The sequence below is a fragment of the Yamadazyma tenuis genome, chromosome 2 (assembly GCF_029203305.1).
Source record: "Yamadazyma tenuis chromosome 2, complete sequence".
NCBI classification, from domain to species: Eukaryota; Fungi; Ascomycota; class Pichiomycetes; order Serinales; family Debaryomycetaceae; genus Yamadazyma; species Yamadazyma tenuis.
Genome location: NC_089462.1, coordinates 398390 through 414169, shown reverse-complemented (window position 1 = coordinate 414169; position 15780 = coordinate 398390). Strand labels below are relative to the sequence as shown.

Sequence of the window (15780 nt, the reverse complement as noted above, 5' to 3'; positions counted from 1 at the left end):
ATGCGACCATCGCGTTTGAAACCACCTAGCAAGAAGATGATCAATTGTCAGACACACGGGGGACTCGACCGCATCACCAACTCCCAGAAAGAGCGAGCGTACGAATTGTACCATCCGCTCCAACAGCTGCTCAAAACCCGAAATGACCAGCCCTCTCATTCCCAGCCTCTGACCATAAAGCACCATCGGTCACCCACCAGGGCCAATCTGAGAAACAAGTTTAGTCGAATGAGCGAAGTCCGCCACCGGCACAAGCAAGACCAGCTCTCATTGCGGCGCGAGAAGGTTACTGACGACCAACTAAAACAGAGCTTGCAAGTGATGCACGAGTTGGATAGTATTTCACTTCAGGTGGATCTTGACCAGCTTATTGATGAAGAGCGGGAACTCGAATCTTTACGAGAGCAGGAGAAGGAAAAGGCTCAGGTGTTGACGGAGTTGGAGGAATATGAGAGAGAGTTGGAGGCATACTTCCAAGACCTTGAGATCCGAGACTGACTGCCAGAAAGCAGAAATGAGTTACGAGTAGTTATGTACCAATAAAGATGAGTTACGTTCGGTAGTGTAGACGGGTTAGAACTTCATGGTTGGTTAACTAAGTAGACCTACAAGAAGGCAACAGTCACAACCAAGTCTCTGCCAGGTGACTGCCAGCCAACATCACCAACTGACCGCCAGCCAACACCTACTGACTACCAGCCAACACCTACTGACTACCAGCCAACACCTACTGACTACCAGCCAACACCTACTGACTACCAGCCAACATTACCAACAATAGATTGCACTCCCACCCGACTCTCACGCCCTCGGCCTCTATTTTTATCAACTCCACGCTATACCAGATGAAATCAAGAACAAAAATCGCGTAGACATTACACAAAATCAACGTGTCAACCCAAATGAAGGTTTGTTTTCGAATCGCCTCAGTTAAAATTTTTCCCGCCAAAAGACCTGGGACTATCCATTCGTTTTTCATCTTCTCCAATCCTACTTGGAGTCCTTCCCTCGTTGTCCCCTACGTGTTTGGCCCTATCCCTGCACCATAGTTGTGTGCCTGTTCTCTCCCGTTTAGTTTGATTTGGACATTATCCACCCCTATTCAGTCTGTGAAGTTTGTTTGGAATCAACACTATGCACATCCAGTTGATCCACCACGCGTTGGCCCTCTACACCCGGTCCAACAATGATAATGACGACAATTGTTCTGGCAAGAACAAACACTCGGCCCAATGCCAAAAACCCGAAAATGATAATGGTTTAACAGTGGGTTTGGCAGTTGGTTTACCTGTCGCCGCAGTTCTTCTAATGGTGAGCTATTTCATCATTAGAAACTATAGAAAGAACAAAAAGGAAAGCATGGAACATGACCCAGACTTTGACGAAAATGGTGAAGCCACCGTGTTGCCCGATTTCCCTATTGGTGCTTATGGAAGACCAGTGGAGATGGAAGATCCATTTGACAATAGAAACAGTGCCCGTTTCCCTCCACCGGCCCCCAAAGGTGCCAACTTCCATGGTGGCCGTTCATCGTCAGCTCTGTTTTCCGGAAGTACAAAAGGTGATGCCTACGTGCAAAGCTTTGTGTTGCCGTACCAACACCAAATTGGCAGCAAGGTCTCACTTGATGAGTATGCCAAGCAGTTGGGTGAATATGGCCTGGTGTACGCGGCATCTCCTAGAGGCTCGGCCTACCTTGTCCCCGGGGGTCACACCCGTGCTGGAAGCTCAAATCTTTCTAATTTCCCTGTGGTTCAGGCGAACGGTAGTGGTAATAAGAGTACTACCGTGTCTCCTCAGAAATCCAGTTTGAAACACGAAACCAAACCTTCTGTGCCCGAGGCGGCCAAATCTGATTTGCAATATGGATCTATTGCCCCAGAGGATGGTATTGAAGAGGTGAGTGACGACTCGGACTCTTCCATTAGAGGTGCTGGTTCTCCCCAATTTGCAATTAACTACGAAAACGAGTCTGACCCTCACATCAACAACACTTTGAACCAGAAACTCCCACTGCCGGTAGTCCGTGTGGATGCTACCCATGACACTAGTAATGACTCGTTCAATACCACTACTGACCAATTCATTCCAAAGGAGGTTCCAACTATAAATGATACCCACCCTGAAAGGATAGAAAACAACCATTCTCCGTTCTCAGATAACGCTCAAGTTGACACTCCTCCATCTGTGGAGCCTACAGTTACTGAAGTTGAGGACGAACAAATCGATGGGGATTTCGACTTTTCCAATGAAAGTGCTGATGCTAGTGCCATTAATACCGTTGGAGTTGGTGAACAATTGACAGCCAATACCTCAGCGTCCAATTTGGATGTTCCTGGAGATGCAGAAGGTCAGAAATTGGCTGACAGTGAGAGAGTAGATAGCGGATCCAGAAAATCTCCCAGAATATCTGCTTTCAACTTGTTAAAAAATGTTAGTGACGATGAAGATGATGGTCAAGAGGAGCATGATGAAGACAAGCCTCTTGAGAATGACTTGTCTCCTGATCAAGAAGAAGAGTTGAGAAGAATGAAGTCTGTCTACAGATTATACTTTGATAGAGCCAACTCTGTGAAAAGAAAAGATTCGGTCAAGTCTGAGCATCCCGAATATGAAGCCAACTATGAGTTCCAGGCTGATCCAGACCAGCCTTTACCTCAAGTCGATATGGATCAGTATTTGAAGATCAATACTAAATTGAGAACTGACACTGACTATAACAAGAGATTAACCACCACGTCATCAATCTATACCGATAACGGTCCTGAATTTGTTCAACGTGCTCCTCCTCAACAACAGTATAACTACTACTTACAGGATCAGAGCTTTCAACAATTCTATCAAGAGCATGTTCAGAGCTTACCTCCATTGCAAAGTTTGCCTAATCCTTCTGATATCAGAAAATCAACCATTCAAACATACACTGACTATCAGCCTAAATCTAAAAATAATCCGGTGACATCTCCAACAATGAAACAGCCTTTCAATCCTATTGAGAGCGATAATGTCTGGACTTCACCTGCTTCTTCTCCTGTGACCAACAATCCTCCAACATTTGAAACGGATACCTACACCAAATCGTTGGCCTCTGCACCTTCTGCTACTCAATTATCTAGATCATCTGTGGTGATGTTGAATCCAGTAACAGAAATCACCAAACAGAGAAAATTCAAACCTGCTGGATCATTACCTAGCGGACATAGAAACAATCATGCGTACGCCAATGCCGGATATGCCCAACAAGGTTACCCTCAACAAGGTTATCCTCAACCAGGTTACCCCCAGCAACAGCCAATGCATCAACAACACTCGGGACAATTCACCCATGAGCATAGCACCGATAGCTTAATACCTGGTGGAAAGAAGAGCGATGTAAGAAAAATGATGAATAGCAACTTCTAGTTCTACATCTCTGATTATAGTTGACTTGTAAGCTAGTGTACATTATTATGAATCTATTTAAATGCCAGGAATACCTTTAAGTTAAGTCGTAATCATCAATCTTATTCTTGTATTTGAGTAAGTTTCTCTTAATCTTGGACGTATCAACCCAAGTGAGATAATCTTCCAAGTTTCTCGTCACCAAGAACGCTGGATCTGTGATGACATTGGGGCCCACACGTACATGGCCCTGTTCCACAAAAGTGATGGCGTCTTTCAAAGTTTCTGCCATTTTCAACCTGCACATCACCACACCTATCCGTCTTCTACAAATGGCACTAACAGTGACCTTATTCTCCAAATCCGATATCTTTGACTTGGTGGCCAAAACTCCGATATTATACAACTTCTCTAACAAGAGCTGTTCATGCTTTATTCTAAAACTGTCGGTTGGAGACAATAGTGATAACTTATTTGCAAGCTTTCTGATATCCCCACAGATTTTGTTATATTTATGGTAGTCTTCTCGATTTTGGATGTGATACATTCTCATAACTTGGGTGTCACGGTGCCCCTGGTCTTGTTTCCAGTCTAGGAAGTCGACCTTCTTCAAGAGCTTCTTCTCATGATACTTCAAAGCCCGAACCATGTTTGCAATGAGCTTCAAATTTTTTCGCTCCTACCGTGCGACTTTTATTTGGTTCTGGGAAATACAAATTTTTCACTCACCAATCACCAACCATGTTTAAAAACGGGGGAATGGCTGTGGCCACGAGCAGCCGATACCTCAGCACCTCATGTACAAGATTTTCTAACATAGGAAGACAACCCATAAGAATCGGTAGCGATGTTGAATGTGCCACCTACCAGATCCCCTATGAGTTCTGTAAGACGTTTACAAAAGGAAAAGATACGATAAATTTGGACCAACAAGTGGTGATAAAAGGCCCCAAGGGCGTGATGAAGTTAGCATTACCAGGATTCGTCAAGGTATTGAACGAAAACGACCTCATTTCTGTGAGTGTGGAAGACCCTACTAATAAGATCCAAAGAGCCATGTGGGGGACCTCCCGAGCCTTGATTCAGAACAACGTGATTGGAACCTCTGAAGGTCATTTGGCGGTTTTGCGGTTCGTGGGAACCGGTTACAGAGCTCTTCTCGAAACAGATGAAAACGGCACTAAGGTGGTGGCCCTCAAGTTGGGATACCCATACACCCCCAAATTAAGAGTTCCAGTCGGATTGACGGTGTCGTCGCCCAACCCAGCCAGATTGTTGATCGAAGGTGTTGACAAGCAACAGGTGAAGTTGTTTGCTGCTAGAATCAGAGAATTCAAGAAACCGGAGCCATACAAAGGGAAAGGAATCTTTGTAGATGGAGAATCCATCCATTTAAAGGAAAAGAAGATTAAGTAGAATAAGTGATGACTGGGGTGAGCGTCGCTAGAATAGCTTGTGTATAGTCGTTCATAATGAACATTATTATTAGGTTGTGATATTGTAGGATCACTTATGATGCGACAAGGTACACTCGCACTCGAAAACTTTTCAGTTTGAACCAGTGAAAATTTTGACCCACCCTCACCAATGTTGTCACTAGGTTTTAAAAGGGCAAGTGTGGCCAGAAGCTTGGAGTTCACGCGGACCGTGGCCCAGCTCACATCCATCCACGCTGTTCCCAGCGTGAAAACACCCGTGGGAAGAGTGAATCACTCTTTGGAAGCCTCGAATGAGAGAAAGTGTTTATTGACTAGACCCGGTCTTTTGGGAATAAAAAGAGGCATGATCACATGGTTCACCGACAGTGGTGAGCTGTATGCTGCCACCGTCATAGAAATCGACGCTTGTGAAGTTATACAAAACAAAACCTTACTGACTGATGGTTATTGGTCGGTGTTATTGGGACAAGTGGATAAGTTGAAGAATATCAGTGAAAATAACTTGAAAAAATTCGAACAAGCTGGAGTAACTCCCAAGCATCACATTGCTGAGTTCAGAATCAGAGATGGTTCGGGCTTAATACCAGTGGGTACTGAGTTGAGAGCTGATTACTTTGCTGTGGGACAACAAGTTGATATCAAGGGAGTCACCAAAGGGAAAGGTTTTGCTGGACCCATGAAGAGGTGGGGATTTGCCGGTTTACCAGCCACCCACGGTGTTTCATTGGCTCATAGATCGCATGGTGCCATGGGTGGTAATCAGACCCCCGGTAGAGTTTTACCTGGAAAGAAAATGGCCGGGAGAATGGGAGGAAAGAACTGCACTGTTTTCAACAACCAAGTGTTGTATGCCAATGGAGACGAAGGGATCTTGATAGTAAAGGGACAAATCCCTGGTCCCAACAAGTCGTTTGTAAAGATCAGAGATGCCCTTAAACTCTATGGTAAATCGCTCTTACGAATCAAGCACGAGAAAGAAGGAGGCGTGGTGGCTTCTAGTAGTTAAACTGTACATAGTAAATATCATATCACCCACTGTCAATAATGCTCTCTCATCACCTGGAGGTACCGGACTCGGAACTGCCAGGAGAAAAAAAAGGGTGTATGACAGTTCAAAACATCCCATTAAAGGAGATCCAAAAATTCCAAATACGCCATTGACAAAGACAGTTCCCGGATGTTTCTGGTAAAAGGCAAGAAACATGTACGAACAGAAACTGATCTTCTGGCGACGAAGAAGAAAATTTGCCAGTGCGAACCAGCACCTTTAAATAGGTGAGCAGAGGGTGGTCGTGCGCGGGGTGTCAGATTATACTTGAATGAATTCCTATTTACAGAGTCTAGTAGTCTACTTTTTTCTAGTCAAAACGGAGTTGGTCAAGAACTCCAATGCACTTCGAGAATCACTCTCGGGTAAAACCCTCAAATTATCCAACGCTTTTTGACAGTACAATTTTGCCATTTCTCTGGTCTTCTCTAGCCCATCACATTCTTCAACCTGTTTTCTGGCCAATTCAACATCTCCTTCCTGACTGAACTTTCTAGCAATCAAATCACCAATCTCAGGTCTTTCTTTCCAGGCAAACAAAATGGGAGCCGTGGCCAAACCCAACTTCAAGTCTGCTTGACTCGGTTTACCAAACGCACTGTCACTTGAAGTGTAATCCAACATATCATCAACAATTTGGAAGCAAAGCCCCAAGTTTCTGCCAAACTCGTAGCAGTTGTCGATGATGTCGCTCTGGGCCCCGCTCAAAACCGCGGCAGCTCTCGACAGTTTGGACATTAAAGAGGCTGTCTTCAAGTACGTCTTGTGCAAATAATACTCAAAAGCAGCATTGACATTGGTCTCATGATCGAAGTCCACAGGCTTGGTGACAGTATACTCATGGGTCTTTGTGGGCACTTTTCCTGATGGTTCTGGTACTGTTTTGGATTCTCCGTCGTTATCAATGGAGTTTTCGGCAGCCGGGTCGATGACAGTGTTTTTCAACTGCATGAATTCACCCTCCACCAAGTTGGCGATAGTGGTCGACAACAACTCGATGACTTCAGGGTTTCTCAACCGGGCAATGGCCACTGAGGCCCTTCCCAAGAGAAAGTCACCTGCTAAAATTGCCATTTTGTTGGTGAAAGCAATGTTTCCGGAAGGTCTACCTCTTCTGGAGTCGGAGGAGTCTATCACGTCGTCATGCAAAAGGGTTGCGGTGTGGATCATCTCGACAATTTCCGCCAACCGTCTTTGTTTGGGCAAAATTCCGTTCATGGCGTCAAACTCAGGAAGTCTATCCATGGGCTTACTCAATGGATCCAAAATTACTTTGGGATTGATTCCATATAAGATACTCAACGGTGAGAGCGAGTCATCCACAGACTTCCCGGCCACTACTGTTTGTGACGGGGTGCCAGAGAAGGGTTTTTGATCGGTGACATCGAGAGAATCGATCTTTATCCGATTGCGCTGCTCAAGCGGAATCTGCAGCAACGACTTGGCCAAGAGTAACACGATCAACGGCCGGACGTTTTTACCCTCTGCTTCGAAGTAGTAGGATGATACACGGTTCAAGACGGGGTGGCCAGAACCAATGAGGTTTGAAATGGACTTGGCCAAGTTAGACATCTCATGGCTTACAATGGAGAACGGGTCGCTGAACAGCTGCGAGTTTTGCGGCTGGACCAATTTCTCGGCCGCCTCCACGGCGGCGGTAAACGACGAAGGCTGCGTGGAAACCATCCGGACCAAGAGGGGTATCTTGGTTCGTATGGCCATTTGTTTCTGCACACTTTTGACTGCCTTGTCTAACATTGCTGGGCTGGTGAAAAAGGTGCAAATGTCAAAGATGCGAGTGCGACTGACATTGGCTGAAGCCAGAGCCGAGCATGATCACGTGATGTATGTGTAATTTCTCTAGATAGGTTCTACTCATATAGCTGACGTTGATCAGGGTGCATATTCGCTAAGAACACATCGGGAGGCATAAGTGCACCTATATTCCGGATTGCATGGACGTTCAAAAACGTCAAACCAAACATATAACTGGCGTTGACCCAGCCAAACCCTTCAGTAGCAACACCTTTAAAGTCGGCACCTTGGTTGCCATACTCAGCATCCACTTTGTGTGGAGTGGCCCCTTTGACCACGTTGTACTTCTCCACCACCACCCCGTTATAGTCGGCAAAAGCCTTTGTCATCAAATAAAGCCATCTGTAAATGAGCCTACGAGCATCACCATCAAATCCATAATTGGCCAACCCAATCCATGCCAATATCTGCTGTGGGGCCCACCCGTATGGGTAGTCCCATTGCCGTGATGGTCTGCTCAAGTTCACCGCACCTCGAGATGCCTCGGTACCAGCAACCAACCCACCAAACTCTTCGAACTTATGAAGTGACTGTTTCACCAACCGAGATGCCTGCTCGGGAGACGCCGCTTTGGACCACAAGGGCCAAAAGGTGGTGGCCGACTCGTAGCCGGTCTGTGTGTGGTTCTTGATGTGATAGTCGTAGAAGATCCCGTCTTTTTCGTTCCAAAGGTACTTGGTGATGTTCTGTTTCCGAATGGTGGCACGCTCCAACCACAGCAGTTTTGTCTCTACCACCCCATTGACTTGTAAGCTATTGTGGAAGTAGGTCTCCACCATAAAGGCAATATCCACCTCGTACTTGTATAAAAGTGAGTTCAAGTCAACGGTTGCAAGATACGCACACTTCCCTTCAAGACGGTAGGAAGTGTCGTGGCCACTCTCACGAACGGCCCTATCGTGCAAGAAGTATTCGTCCAATGCAGGCTCCTTGATCTTCTCCGAGTTGTACAACTCAATGAACTCTTCGTGAGATACGTTGTACTTTTCTGTATAAGGTTTTAACACCTCAACAAAGTGCAGCGACTCTGTCTCGGGTGGAACTCCCAAGCCTTCAGGATGATAGCACGAAAGCCCGGTGGCGTCATCGTACCGGGGTTTGGCGGTCCAAATGGTTTTATACTCGATTATGGCCGCTTTGACGGCTCTTTCCAAAAACTTGAGCGATTCTTCCGTGGCTTCGGGTCTGACCTCCATGAGCTTGTTAAACACCCGGAGGGCCATATCTGTCAAGAACGGGGGCTGGGATCTTCCCAAATAATAAGATCGGTTGGCATTCAAGACCTTACCGTAGTGGTTGATTTCGTAGATGAAGTTCTCGGTCATTCCCTTTGCAAGATCCAAGTTGGTGGTGTTTGTGGGGGTGACATCCACAAGCAACCCCAAGCTTTCCATATACGAATCCCATCCGTAGAGCTCATTAAACCTTCCTCCTGGAACCACATATGGCTCATTGATGAGATTATTGGGGTCGTTGGGGTCGGGACGTGATTGCAATGCCAAAAGACCTGGTTTCTTATTGATCGACCGGATGAACTTGGCATCTATCACTTCAGGAAGATATTGCACGTCGAGGTTGGCATCGGTATTGGTTTTTTTGATGGACATAAAGTATTCAAACTGGTCGGCTCGGTTGTGGGGCACATATATTCTGTGGGTTTCTCGGGCAGCCACCTTCTCGCCCTTCTCGTTGATGTATTCCTCGGGGATCTTGGTGTCTTTAGCCATCTCCATGATGGTATTCTTGGTCATTTGCCGGGTGAGGTTCTTCCAGAACTGGGTGGAGATCAACCTCTTCATCCGAAACACAGGGTTTTCACTCAACCGCTGCTCATCCAACACCAAGTGTTTCTTGCCAAGCCGCTTGGCAATGGTCAACTCTTGAAGCAAGTTGGATAACATGTATGTGCCTCTGATATCAAACTGCTTGTACCCATTGGAATTGGCAGTTCCGAGCTTCAACACCTTGGGCCCGGTGTCTTCGATGGTGATTTGGCAGTTATGATCGGTGTCTTCGTTGTTCAAAAGTTGGGTCAAGGTGGTGTCAACATCAGGGATATAAAACTTCTTGGGTCTTCTGTACATATTATCATCCCACGAACTTCTTCTCAAGTGCAATTGCTTGATACGTTCATTGACCTCTTTGACTTCCTCCTCCGTCTTGGTCAACTCCGAGGTCGAGGAGAAGCTTTCGTCGTAAACGGGGACAATGGAGGGTCTTTTGGCAAAATTAGATGACTCTTCGGACCTTGATGACCCAGACGAGTCACTTTGCAACATGGGGACAGGGACGTTTTTGTCGGAGACTTCGGGGGCCGGGGTCGATGAAAGCGAGTCGCTGGGAGTTGGGGTGTTTTCATGGGACCGTTCGGAAATCGGGTCATCGCTGTAAGGTGAAAACTTGGTAGAGCTGGATTCGAACACCGAGAAGGTTCGGGCTCTATTCATGGAGACATTCTTGTTGCTGTAGTAGTCTTCTGGGTCCTCGAAGGGATCGAATTCGGAAGACGAGCTATGTGTTCTTTTATGTTGGCTGTCACTCATGGTTGAAGAAGAGACAATTAACAAAGACAAAGATTTGAGCGGTGTGTGTCTATATATGATAAGCGCAAAGATGACATTGTCGCGAAAAACATTCCCAGAATAATTCCACGCAAGTCTTTAAATAGAAAATGGGGAACAGGAGAAGGGGGTTTGAAGGGCTGGTGGCAAGGCTGGTGTTGTGACTAAGTTTTCGATATGGGAGTATGAGTAGTGGTTTGGCGGGTGCAAAAGTTGCAAAAGTTGCAAAACTCACAAAAATTACCCAAATTGACTACAATAGAGTGGATGCAAACTCATCAGCAGTGATTTATATAGACATAGTTTTCACAATGCATATCATCCTGGATTACCACTTGCTGCAAACGTCATCTTCTGGTGCGCTCGTCGCTGCTTCTAATGAATGCCACAAGGGCTGGACCGGAGGAATCTCGGATCAACCCTAACACCTCCGAGGTTAACCACCATCACAGGATAACGTAGTGGCCCGGGGTTTGCGCACGACGGTGCGGGTCTACCACCAGTCGCCGGGCTAAACTCCAGAAAAAAAAAAGAACTGCTGCGGAGCTCGCCCACTGATGAACACACGTTATTCGCAGCTGACCAAATTGCCCGCCACCATTGGCTCTACTTCAAATACCCTTTAACTACTGTCCACGGCTGCAAAATATCAGATGCTTGCATGTCTGCCGCGTTCGGAGCCGCAACCGCAATTAATTCCAAAAACTCCCACTGACCCGGCTGCCTCCCGGGGCACAGGCCGGCACCTTTAGTTATGAGGGGACAAGGTTTTTTTTGACCCCTCGCGCACGCCCCTCGACCCTCTGATTCTCTGGGGTAAGCTATTTACCGTTATATATAAAGGGGGCATTTCCTGCCAACATTTTTTCTCACGTCCAGTACTTTTTTTTTCTACTAAAGTTATCATGGTTAAAGTAACTGTTTGTGGTGCCGCTGGAGGTATCGGCCAACCCTTGTCCTTGTTGTTGAAGTTAAACGCCAACATTTCCGAATTATCCTTGTTCGATGTTGTCAATGTTCCCGGAGTTGGCGCCGACTTGGGCCACATTTGCTCCGACTCCAAAACCGAATCGTTTTTGCCCTCCTCCAAAGAAGATAAGTCCGCCTTGGCCAGCTCTTTGAAAGGATCTGATTTGGTGATCATTCCCGCTGGTGTTCCCAGAAAACCAGGTATGACCAGAGATGACCTTTTCAACATCAATGCGTCTATTGTCAGAGACTTGGCCCAGGGAATAGCAGAAAACTGTCCCGATGCTTTTGTGTTGATCATTTCTAACCCTGTCAACTCGACGGTGCCTATTGTGGCTGAAACCTTGAAGAAAAACAAGGTTTTCAACCCCAAAAAGTTGTTTGGTGTAACCACCTTGGACATTGTTAGATCCAACACCTTTATCAGCCAAGTGTTCTCGGGCGAGTCCAAGCCTACGGATTTCGATACCATTGTGGTGGGAGGCCATTCCGGTGAGACCATTGTTCCATTGTATTCACTTGGAAAGTCTGCGGATTTGTACAGTAAATTGTCGGAAGATGACAAGGCCAAATTGATTCACAGAGTCCAATTTGGTGGGGACGAGGTGGTGCAAGCTAAGAACGGAGCTGGTTCTGCCACGTTATCCATGGCTTATGCTGGTTACAAATTGGCTGAATCGATCTTGAAGGCGTTCAACGAACCTAACGTGGTTGAATGCACCTTTTTGAACTTAGACGATTCCATTAAAGGTGCTGCTGAGGCCAAAAAATTGGTCGGAGGCTTAGACTTTTTCTCATTGCCAGTGGTGTTGAGCAAAGATGGTATCGCCGAAGTCAAATACGACGTGTTGACTAAAGCCAATGCCGATGAACAAAAGTTGTTGGAAGTTGCCAAAGAGCAATTGGCCAAAAACATCGAAAAGGGTGTCAAGTTCATCACCAACTAATGGTAGATAATATATATTCCTATTTGAACCCCCGTAATCATGTCTCTACATTTCTATTGCTTCTATACCCTCATAATCTTGTCTCTACACATACATTACTTGTATACTAGCTGAATGGCTGCTTTTTGAATGGTACTCCACACATCACCATTACAAATCCGCGCATTCACGCTCTCACGATTTAGGGGCATCCAAAAATTTTTCTGCTTCTGTTTGTTTATTAACAATCTATCATACAAGTGAACCACAAAAATGGAAACAATCTTGGACTTCTCTCAGGATTTGGACATAGGCTTGTTTGATCAGGTGGTGGATATGTTCTACAAAGGCTCAGGACCTGACCAGCAAAAAGCGCAACAGGTTTTGAATGAGTTCCAGGACAATCCAGACAGCTGGAAGAAAGCCGACCAAATTTTATCCAACTCCAAAAATAGTCAATCCAAGTACATAGCATTGAGCTGCTTGGACAAGTTGATTTTATACAGGTGGAAATTAATTCCAACCAACGAACAGGTGGGAATCCGGAACTTTATAGTCAACATGATCATAGCCTTGTGTGACGATGAAGAGATTTTCGCCAAAGACAAGTCTTTGATCAACAAGATTGACATGACTTTGGTGCAGATATTGAAGCAGGAATGGCCTCATAACTGGCCCCAATTTATCCCTGAAATCGTTTTGAGCTCCAGGAGTAGTTTCAATGTTTGTGAAAACAATATGGTCATTTTGAAATTGTTGAATGAAGAAGTGTTCGATTATAGTCATGATCAGATGACCCAGGCCAAGAGCAAGAGCTTGAAATTGAGCATGGGGGCCGAATTCGAAGAGATTTTCAAGTTGTGCTATGAAATATTGGATAAAACCACCAAGCCTTCTTTGGTGGTGTCAACTTTAAACTGCTTGCTCAAGTACGTTCATTGGGTTCCTCGTAATTACATTTTTGAGACAGACTTATTGAAGTTGTTGTGTAACAAGTTTTTGAGCCCTATTAATACCAGATCTGTGAGCTTGAAATGCTTGATTGAAATCAGTTCTTTGAGCTCTTCCGGTTATGAGAAAAACTGTTTGGAATTCTTCAAGGATTCCATGGATCAGATTTACCAAATTATACCTCCTAGTACCAACTTGAAGAAGTCATACCAAAGTGCCAGTTCGAATGATCAGTCATTTTTACAAGATTTTGCCATGTTTTTGTGCACCTTTTTATCCAACAACTTGTTATTATTGGAGCAGCTTGAAGAGTTTGGCGACTTGTTGAACAACTCCTTATACTACTTGATAGAATTATCAAAGATTGAAGAGAGAGAGTTGTTCAAAACTTGTTTGGACTACTGGTCTCAATTTGTTAGAGAGTTGTATGAAGAGATTCAAAGGTTGCCTCAACAAGAATTGAGTCCTTTGATGAGATTGAACTACACTCCTTCCTCTAGAAACGGAATTGGTAGCGGAGGTGCTCCAGATCCCTCTGTTTTAGCCAAGTTCCCATTAAGACAGCATAGGTATTCTGCAATCTTATCCAAATTACGGTTAGTGATGATTGAGAACATGGTAAGACCCGAAGAAGTGTTGATTGTTGAAAATGACGAGGGTGACATTGTTAGAGAGTTTGTCAAAGAAAGTGACACCATTCAATTGTACAAGAGTATGAGGGAATGTTTGGTTTTCTTAACTCATTTAGATGTCGTCGATACTGATCAAATAATGATTGAAAAGTTGGCCAGACAAATCGATGGAAGTCAGTGGTCTTGGACTGCTATAAATACATTATGTTGGGCTATTGGATCAATTTCTGGTACGATGAATGAAGATATGGAGAAGAGATTCTTGGTTACTGTGATTAAGGATTTGTTATCGTTGACTGAAATGAAAAAAGGAAAAGATAATAAGGCCGTGGTAGCGTCCAACATCATGTACATTGTTGGTCAATACCCTAGGTTCTTGAAGGCTCATTGGAAGTTTTTAAAAGTTGTTGTAAACAAGTTATTCGAGTTTATGCACGAAACTCATGAAGGTGTCCAAGATATGGCCTGTGATACTTTCATCAAAATTACCTCCAAATGTAAAAAGCACTTTGTTGCAATTCAGCCTCAAGAAAGAGAACCTTTTATTCTTGAAATAATTCGTAATATCCAGCAAATCACAGAGGATTTGCAACCCCAACAAGTCCACACTTTCTACGAAGCTTGCGGTATCATTGTTAGTGCTCAAAATATCAAGGAATCGAGAGATTCTCTCTTGAGTGAATTGATGAAGTTACCCAACATCGCTTGGAATGCAATTGTTCAACAATCTGGTAGGGATCCCCAATTATTGACCGACGCTGGAACTGTCAAAATTATTGCTAATATCCTCAAGACCAATGTGGCTGTTTGTAAGGCTTTGGGACCAGGATTTTACAGTCAGTTGGGAATGATTTATGTGGATATGTTGTCGTTATATAAGGCAGTCAGTTCAATGATCTCAGATTCCGTCGCTAGAGATGGAATCATTGCTACCAAGACGCCCAAGGTCAGGGGTTTAAGAACGATCAAAAAAGAGGTGTTGAAAATGATTGAAACTTATATTGACAAAGCTGACAATTTGGAAGAAATCGTAAGAGATTTGTCCCAACCATTATTTGCAGCAGTGTTGGAAGATTACCAAAATAACGTTCCTGACGCTAGAGATGCTGAAGTATTAAAATGCATGTCCACGTTGGTGTCTAAAGTCGGACATATGATACCTGAAGGTGTTGTACTAATTTTGCAACACATCTTCGAATGCACTTTAGACATGATCAAGAATGACTTTGTTGAATACCCTGAACACAGAGTGGAGTTCTACGGTTTGTTAAAGGAAATCAACTCGCACTCGTTCCAAGGTTTATTACAATTATCGGGAGATGCATTCCAAAGTTTGATCAATGCTGCTCTATGGGCATTTAAACATAACAACAGAGAAGTTGAAGAGAACGGATTATCTTTGACCTTGGAGTTGATAGAAAATGTCGAGAAATTAGGAGATACTCCTTTCACCAAAGCATTCTATGAGAACTTCTATTTCCAAGTATTATCTGATACGTTTTATGTGATTACGCAACCCGATCACAAATCTGGATTCACGTACCAATCACAATTACTTGCCCAATTGGTTCACTTGGTTGAAGATAACATCATCAAGGCTCCATTATATACTCCCGATCAAGCAGCTCCTGGTACTTCCAACAGTGACTATTTAAAACAATATTTGGGCACTCTTTTGTCGTCAGCTTTTGAGAACTTACAAAAAGAACAGATTATCAATTTTTTGGGTGTCTTGACGACGGTCTACAAGGACCAAAACAAGTTCAAGGCCACCTTAAGAGATTTCTTGGTGCAAATCAAACAATTTGGTGGAGATGCTACTGACTATATGTTTGCTGAAGATAAAGAGTTAGAGAAACAAGAACAAACAAGGTTACAAAGACAAAAGGATATGCAAGTGGGAGGTTTAATTAAACCATCAGAAATGGATGACTAGAGTCCGACCACGCGTTGTGGTTTAATATTTCAATATATAAGCAGTAATACACTTGCCAATCAGTAGAACGTGAGAGTATGCCAAAAAAGGCAATCGACCACAGTGGTGTCCCAATTGCGCGC

The 15780-nt window shown here is 44.5% G+C and overlaps 9 protein-coding genes across 9 annotated transcripts; 6 read left to right on the top strand and 3 right to left on the bottom strand. All coding sequences in view use genetic code 12, as the record gives it.

Annotated features, from left to right (window-relative positions):
* Positions 1–36: 36 nt before the first annotated feature.
* PSN45_001473 (uncharacterized protein) lies at positions 37–498 on the top strand (the record flags this gene model as incomplete). Its single annotated transcript, XM_006689886.2, has 1 exon — positions 37–498. The coding sequence occupies one exon, from the start codon at positions 37–39 to the stop codon at positions 496–498; it is 462 nt and encodes a 153-aa protein (XP_006689949.1).
* Positions 499–1134: 636 nt separating this feature from the next.
* PSN45_001472 (uncharacterized protein) lies at positions 1135–3402 on the top strand (the record flags this gene model as incomplete). The annotated part of the gene is made up of 1 exon (XM_006689887.2): positions 1135–3402. One exon carries the CDS (start codon positions 1135–1137, stop codon positions 3400–3402), a length of 2268 nt encoding a protein of 755 aa, XP_006689950.1.
* Positions 3403–3478: 76 nt separating this feature from the next.
* Positions 3479–4030, bottom strand: imp3 (U3 small nucleolar ribonucleoprotein imp3; the record flags this gene model as incomplete). The annotated part of the gene is made up of 1 exon (XM_006689888.1): positions 3479–4030. One exon carries the CDS (start codon positions 4028–4030, stop codon positions 3479–3481), a length of 552 nt encoding a protein of 183 aa, XP_006689951.1.
* A 92-nt stretch (positions 4031–4122) lies between these two features.
* Positions 4123–4797, top strand: MRPL6 (mitochondrial 54S ribosomal protein uL6m; the record flags this gene model as incomplete). Its single annotated transcript, XM_006689889.2, has 1 exon — positions 4123–4797. One exon carries the CDS (start codon positions 4123–4125, stop codon positions 4795–4797), a length of 675 nt encoding a protein of 224 aa, XP_006689952.1.
* Positions 4798–4968: 171 nt separating this feature from the next.
* PSN45_001469 (mitochondrial 54S ribosomal protein uL3m) lies at positions 4969–5826 on the top strand (the record flags this gene model as incomplete). The annotated part of the gene is made up of 1 exon (XM_006690401.1): positions 4969–5826. The coding sequence occupies one exon, from the start codon at positions 4969–4971 to the stop codon at positions 5824–5826; it is 858 nt and encodes a 285-aa protein (XP_006690464.1).
* Positions 5827–6168: 342 nt separating this feature from the next.
* COQ1 (coq1 putative hexaprenyl diphosphate synthase) lies at positions 6169–7626 on the bottom strand (the record flags this gene model as incomplete). The annotated part of the gene is made up of 1 exon (XM_006689890.2): positions 6169–7626. One exon carries the CDS (start codon positions 7624–7626, stop codon positions 6169–6171), a length of 1458 nt encoding a protein of 485 aa, XP_006689953.2.
* A 113-nt stretch (positions 7627–7739) lies between these two features.
* NTH1_1 (alpha,alpha-trehalase nth1) lies at positions 7740–10226 on the bottom strand (the record flags this gene model as incomplete). The annotated part of the gene is made up of 1 exon (XM_006689891.2): positions 7740–10226. One exon carries the CDS (start codon positions 10224–10226, stop codon positions 7740–7742), a length of 2487 nt encoding a protein of 828 aa, XP_006689954.1.
* A 923-nt stretch (positions 10227–11149) lies between these two features.
* MDH1_2 (Malate dehydrogenase, cytoplasmic) lies at positions 11150–12160 on the top strand (the record flags this gene model as incomplete). The annotated part of the gene is made up of 1 exon (XM_006689892.2): positions 11150–12160. One exon carries the CDS (start codon positions 11150–11152, stop codon positions 12158–12160), a length of 1011 nt encoding a protein of 336 aa, XP_006689955.1.
* A 252-nt stretch (positions 12161–12412) lies between these two features.
* Positions 12413–15658, top strand: CRM1 (Karyopherin transporter; the record flags this gene model as incomplete). Its single annotated transcript, XM_006689893.2, has 1 exon — positions 12413–15658. One exon carries the CDS (start codon positions 12413–12415, stop codon positions 15656–15658), a length of 3246 nt encoding a protein of 1081 aa, XP_006689956.1.
* Positions 15659–15780: the final 122 nt, after the last annotated feature.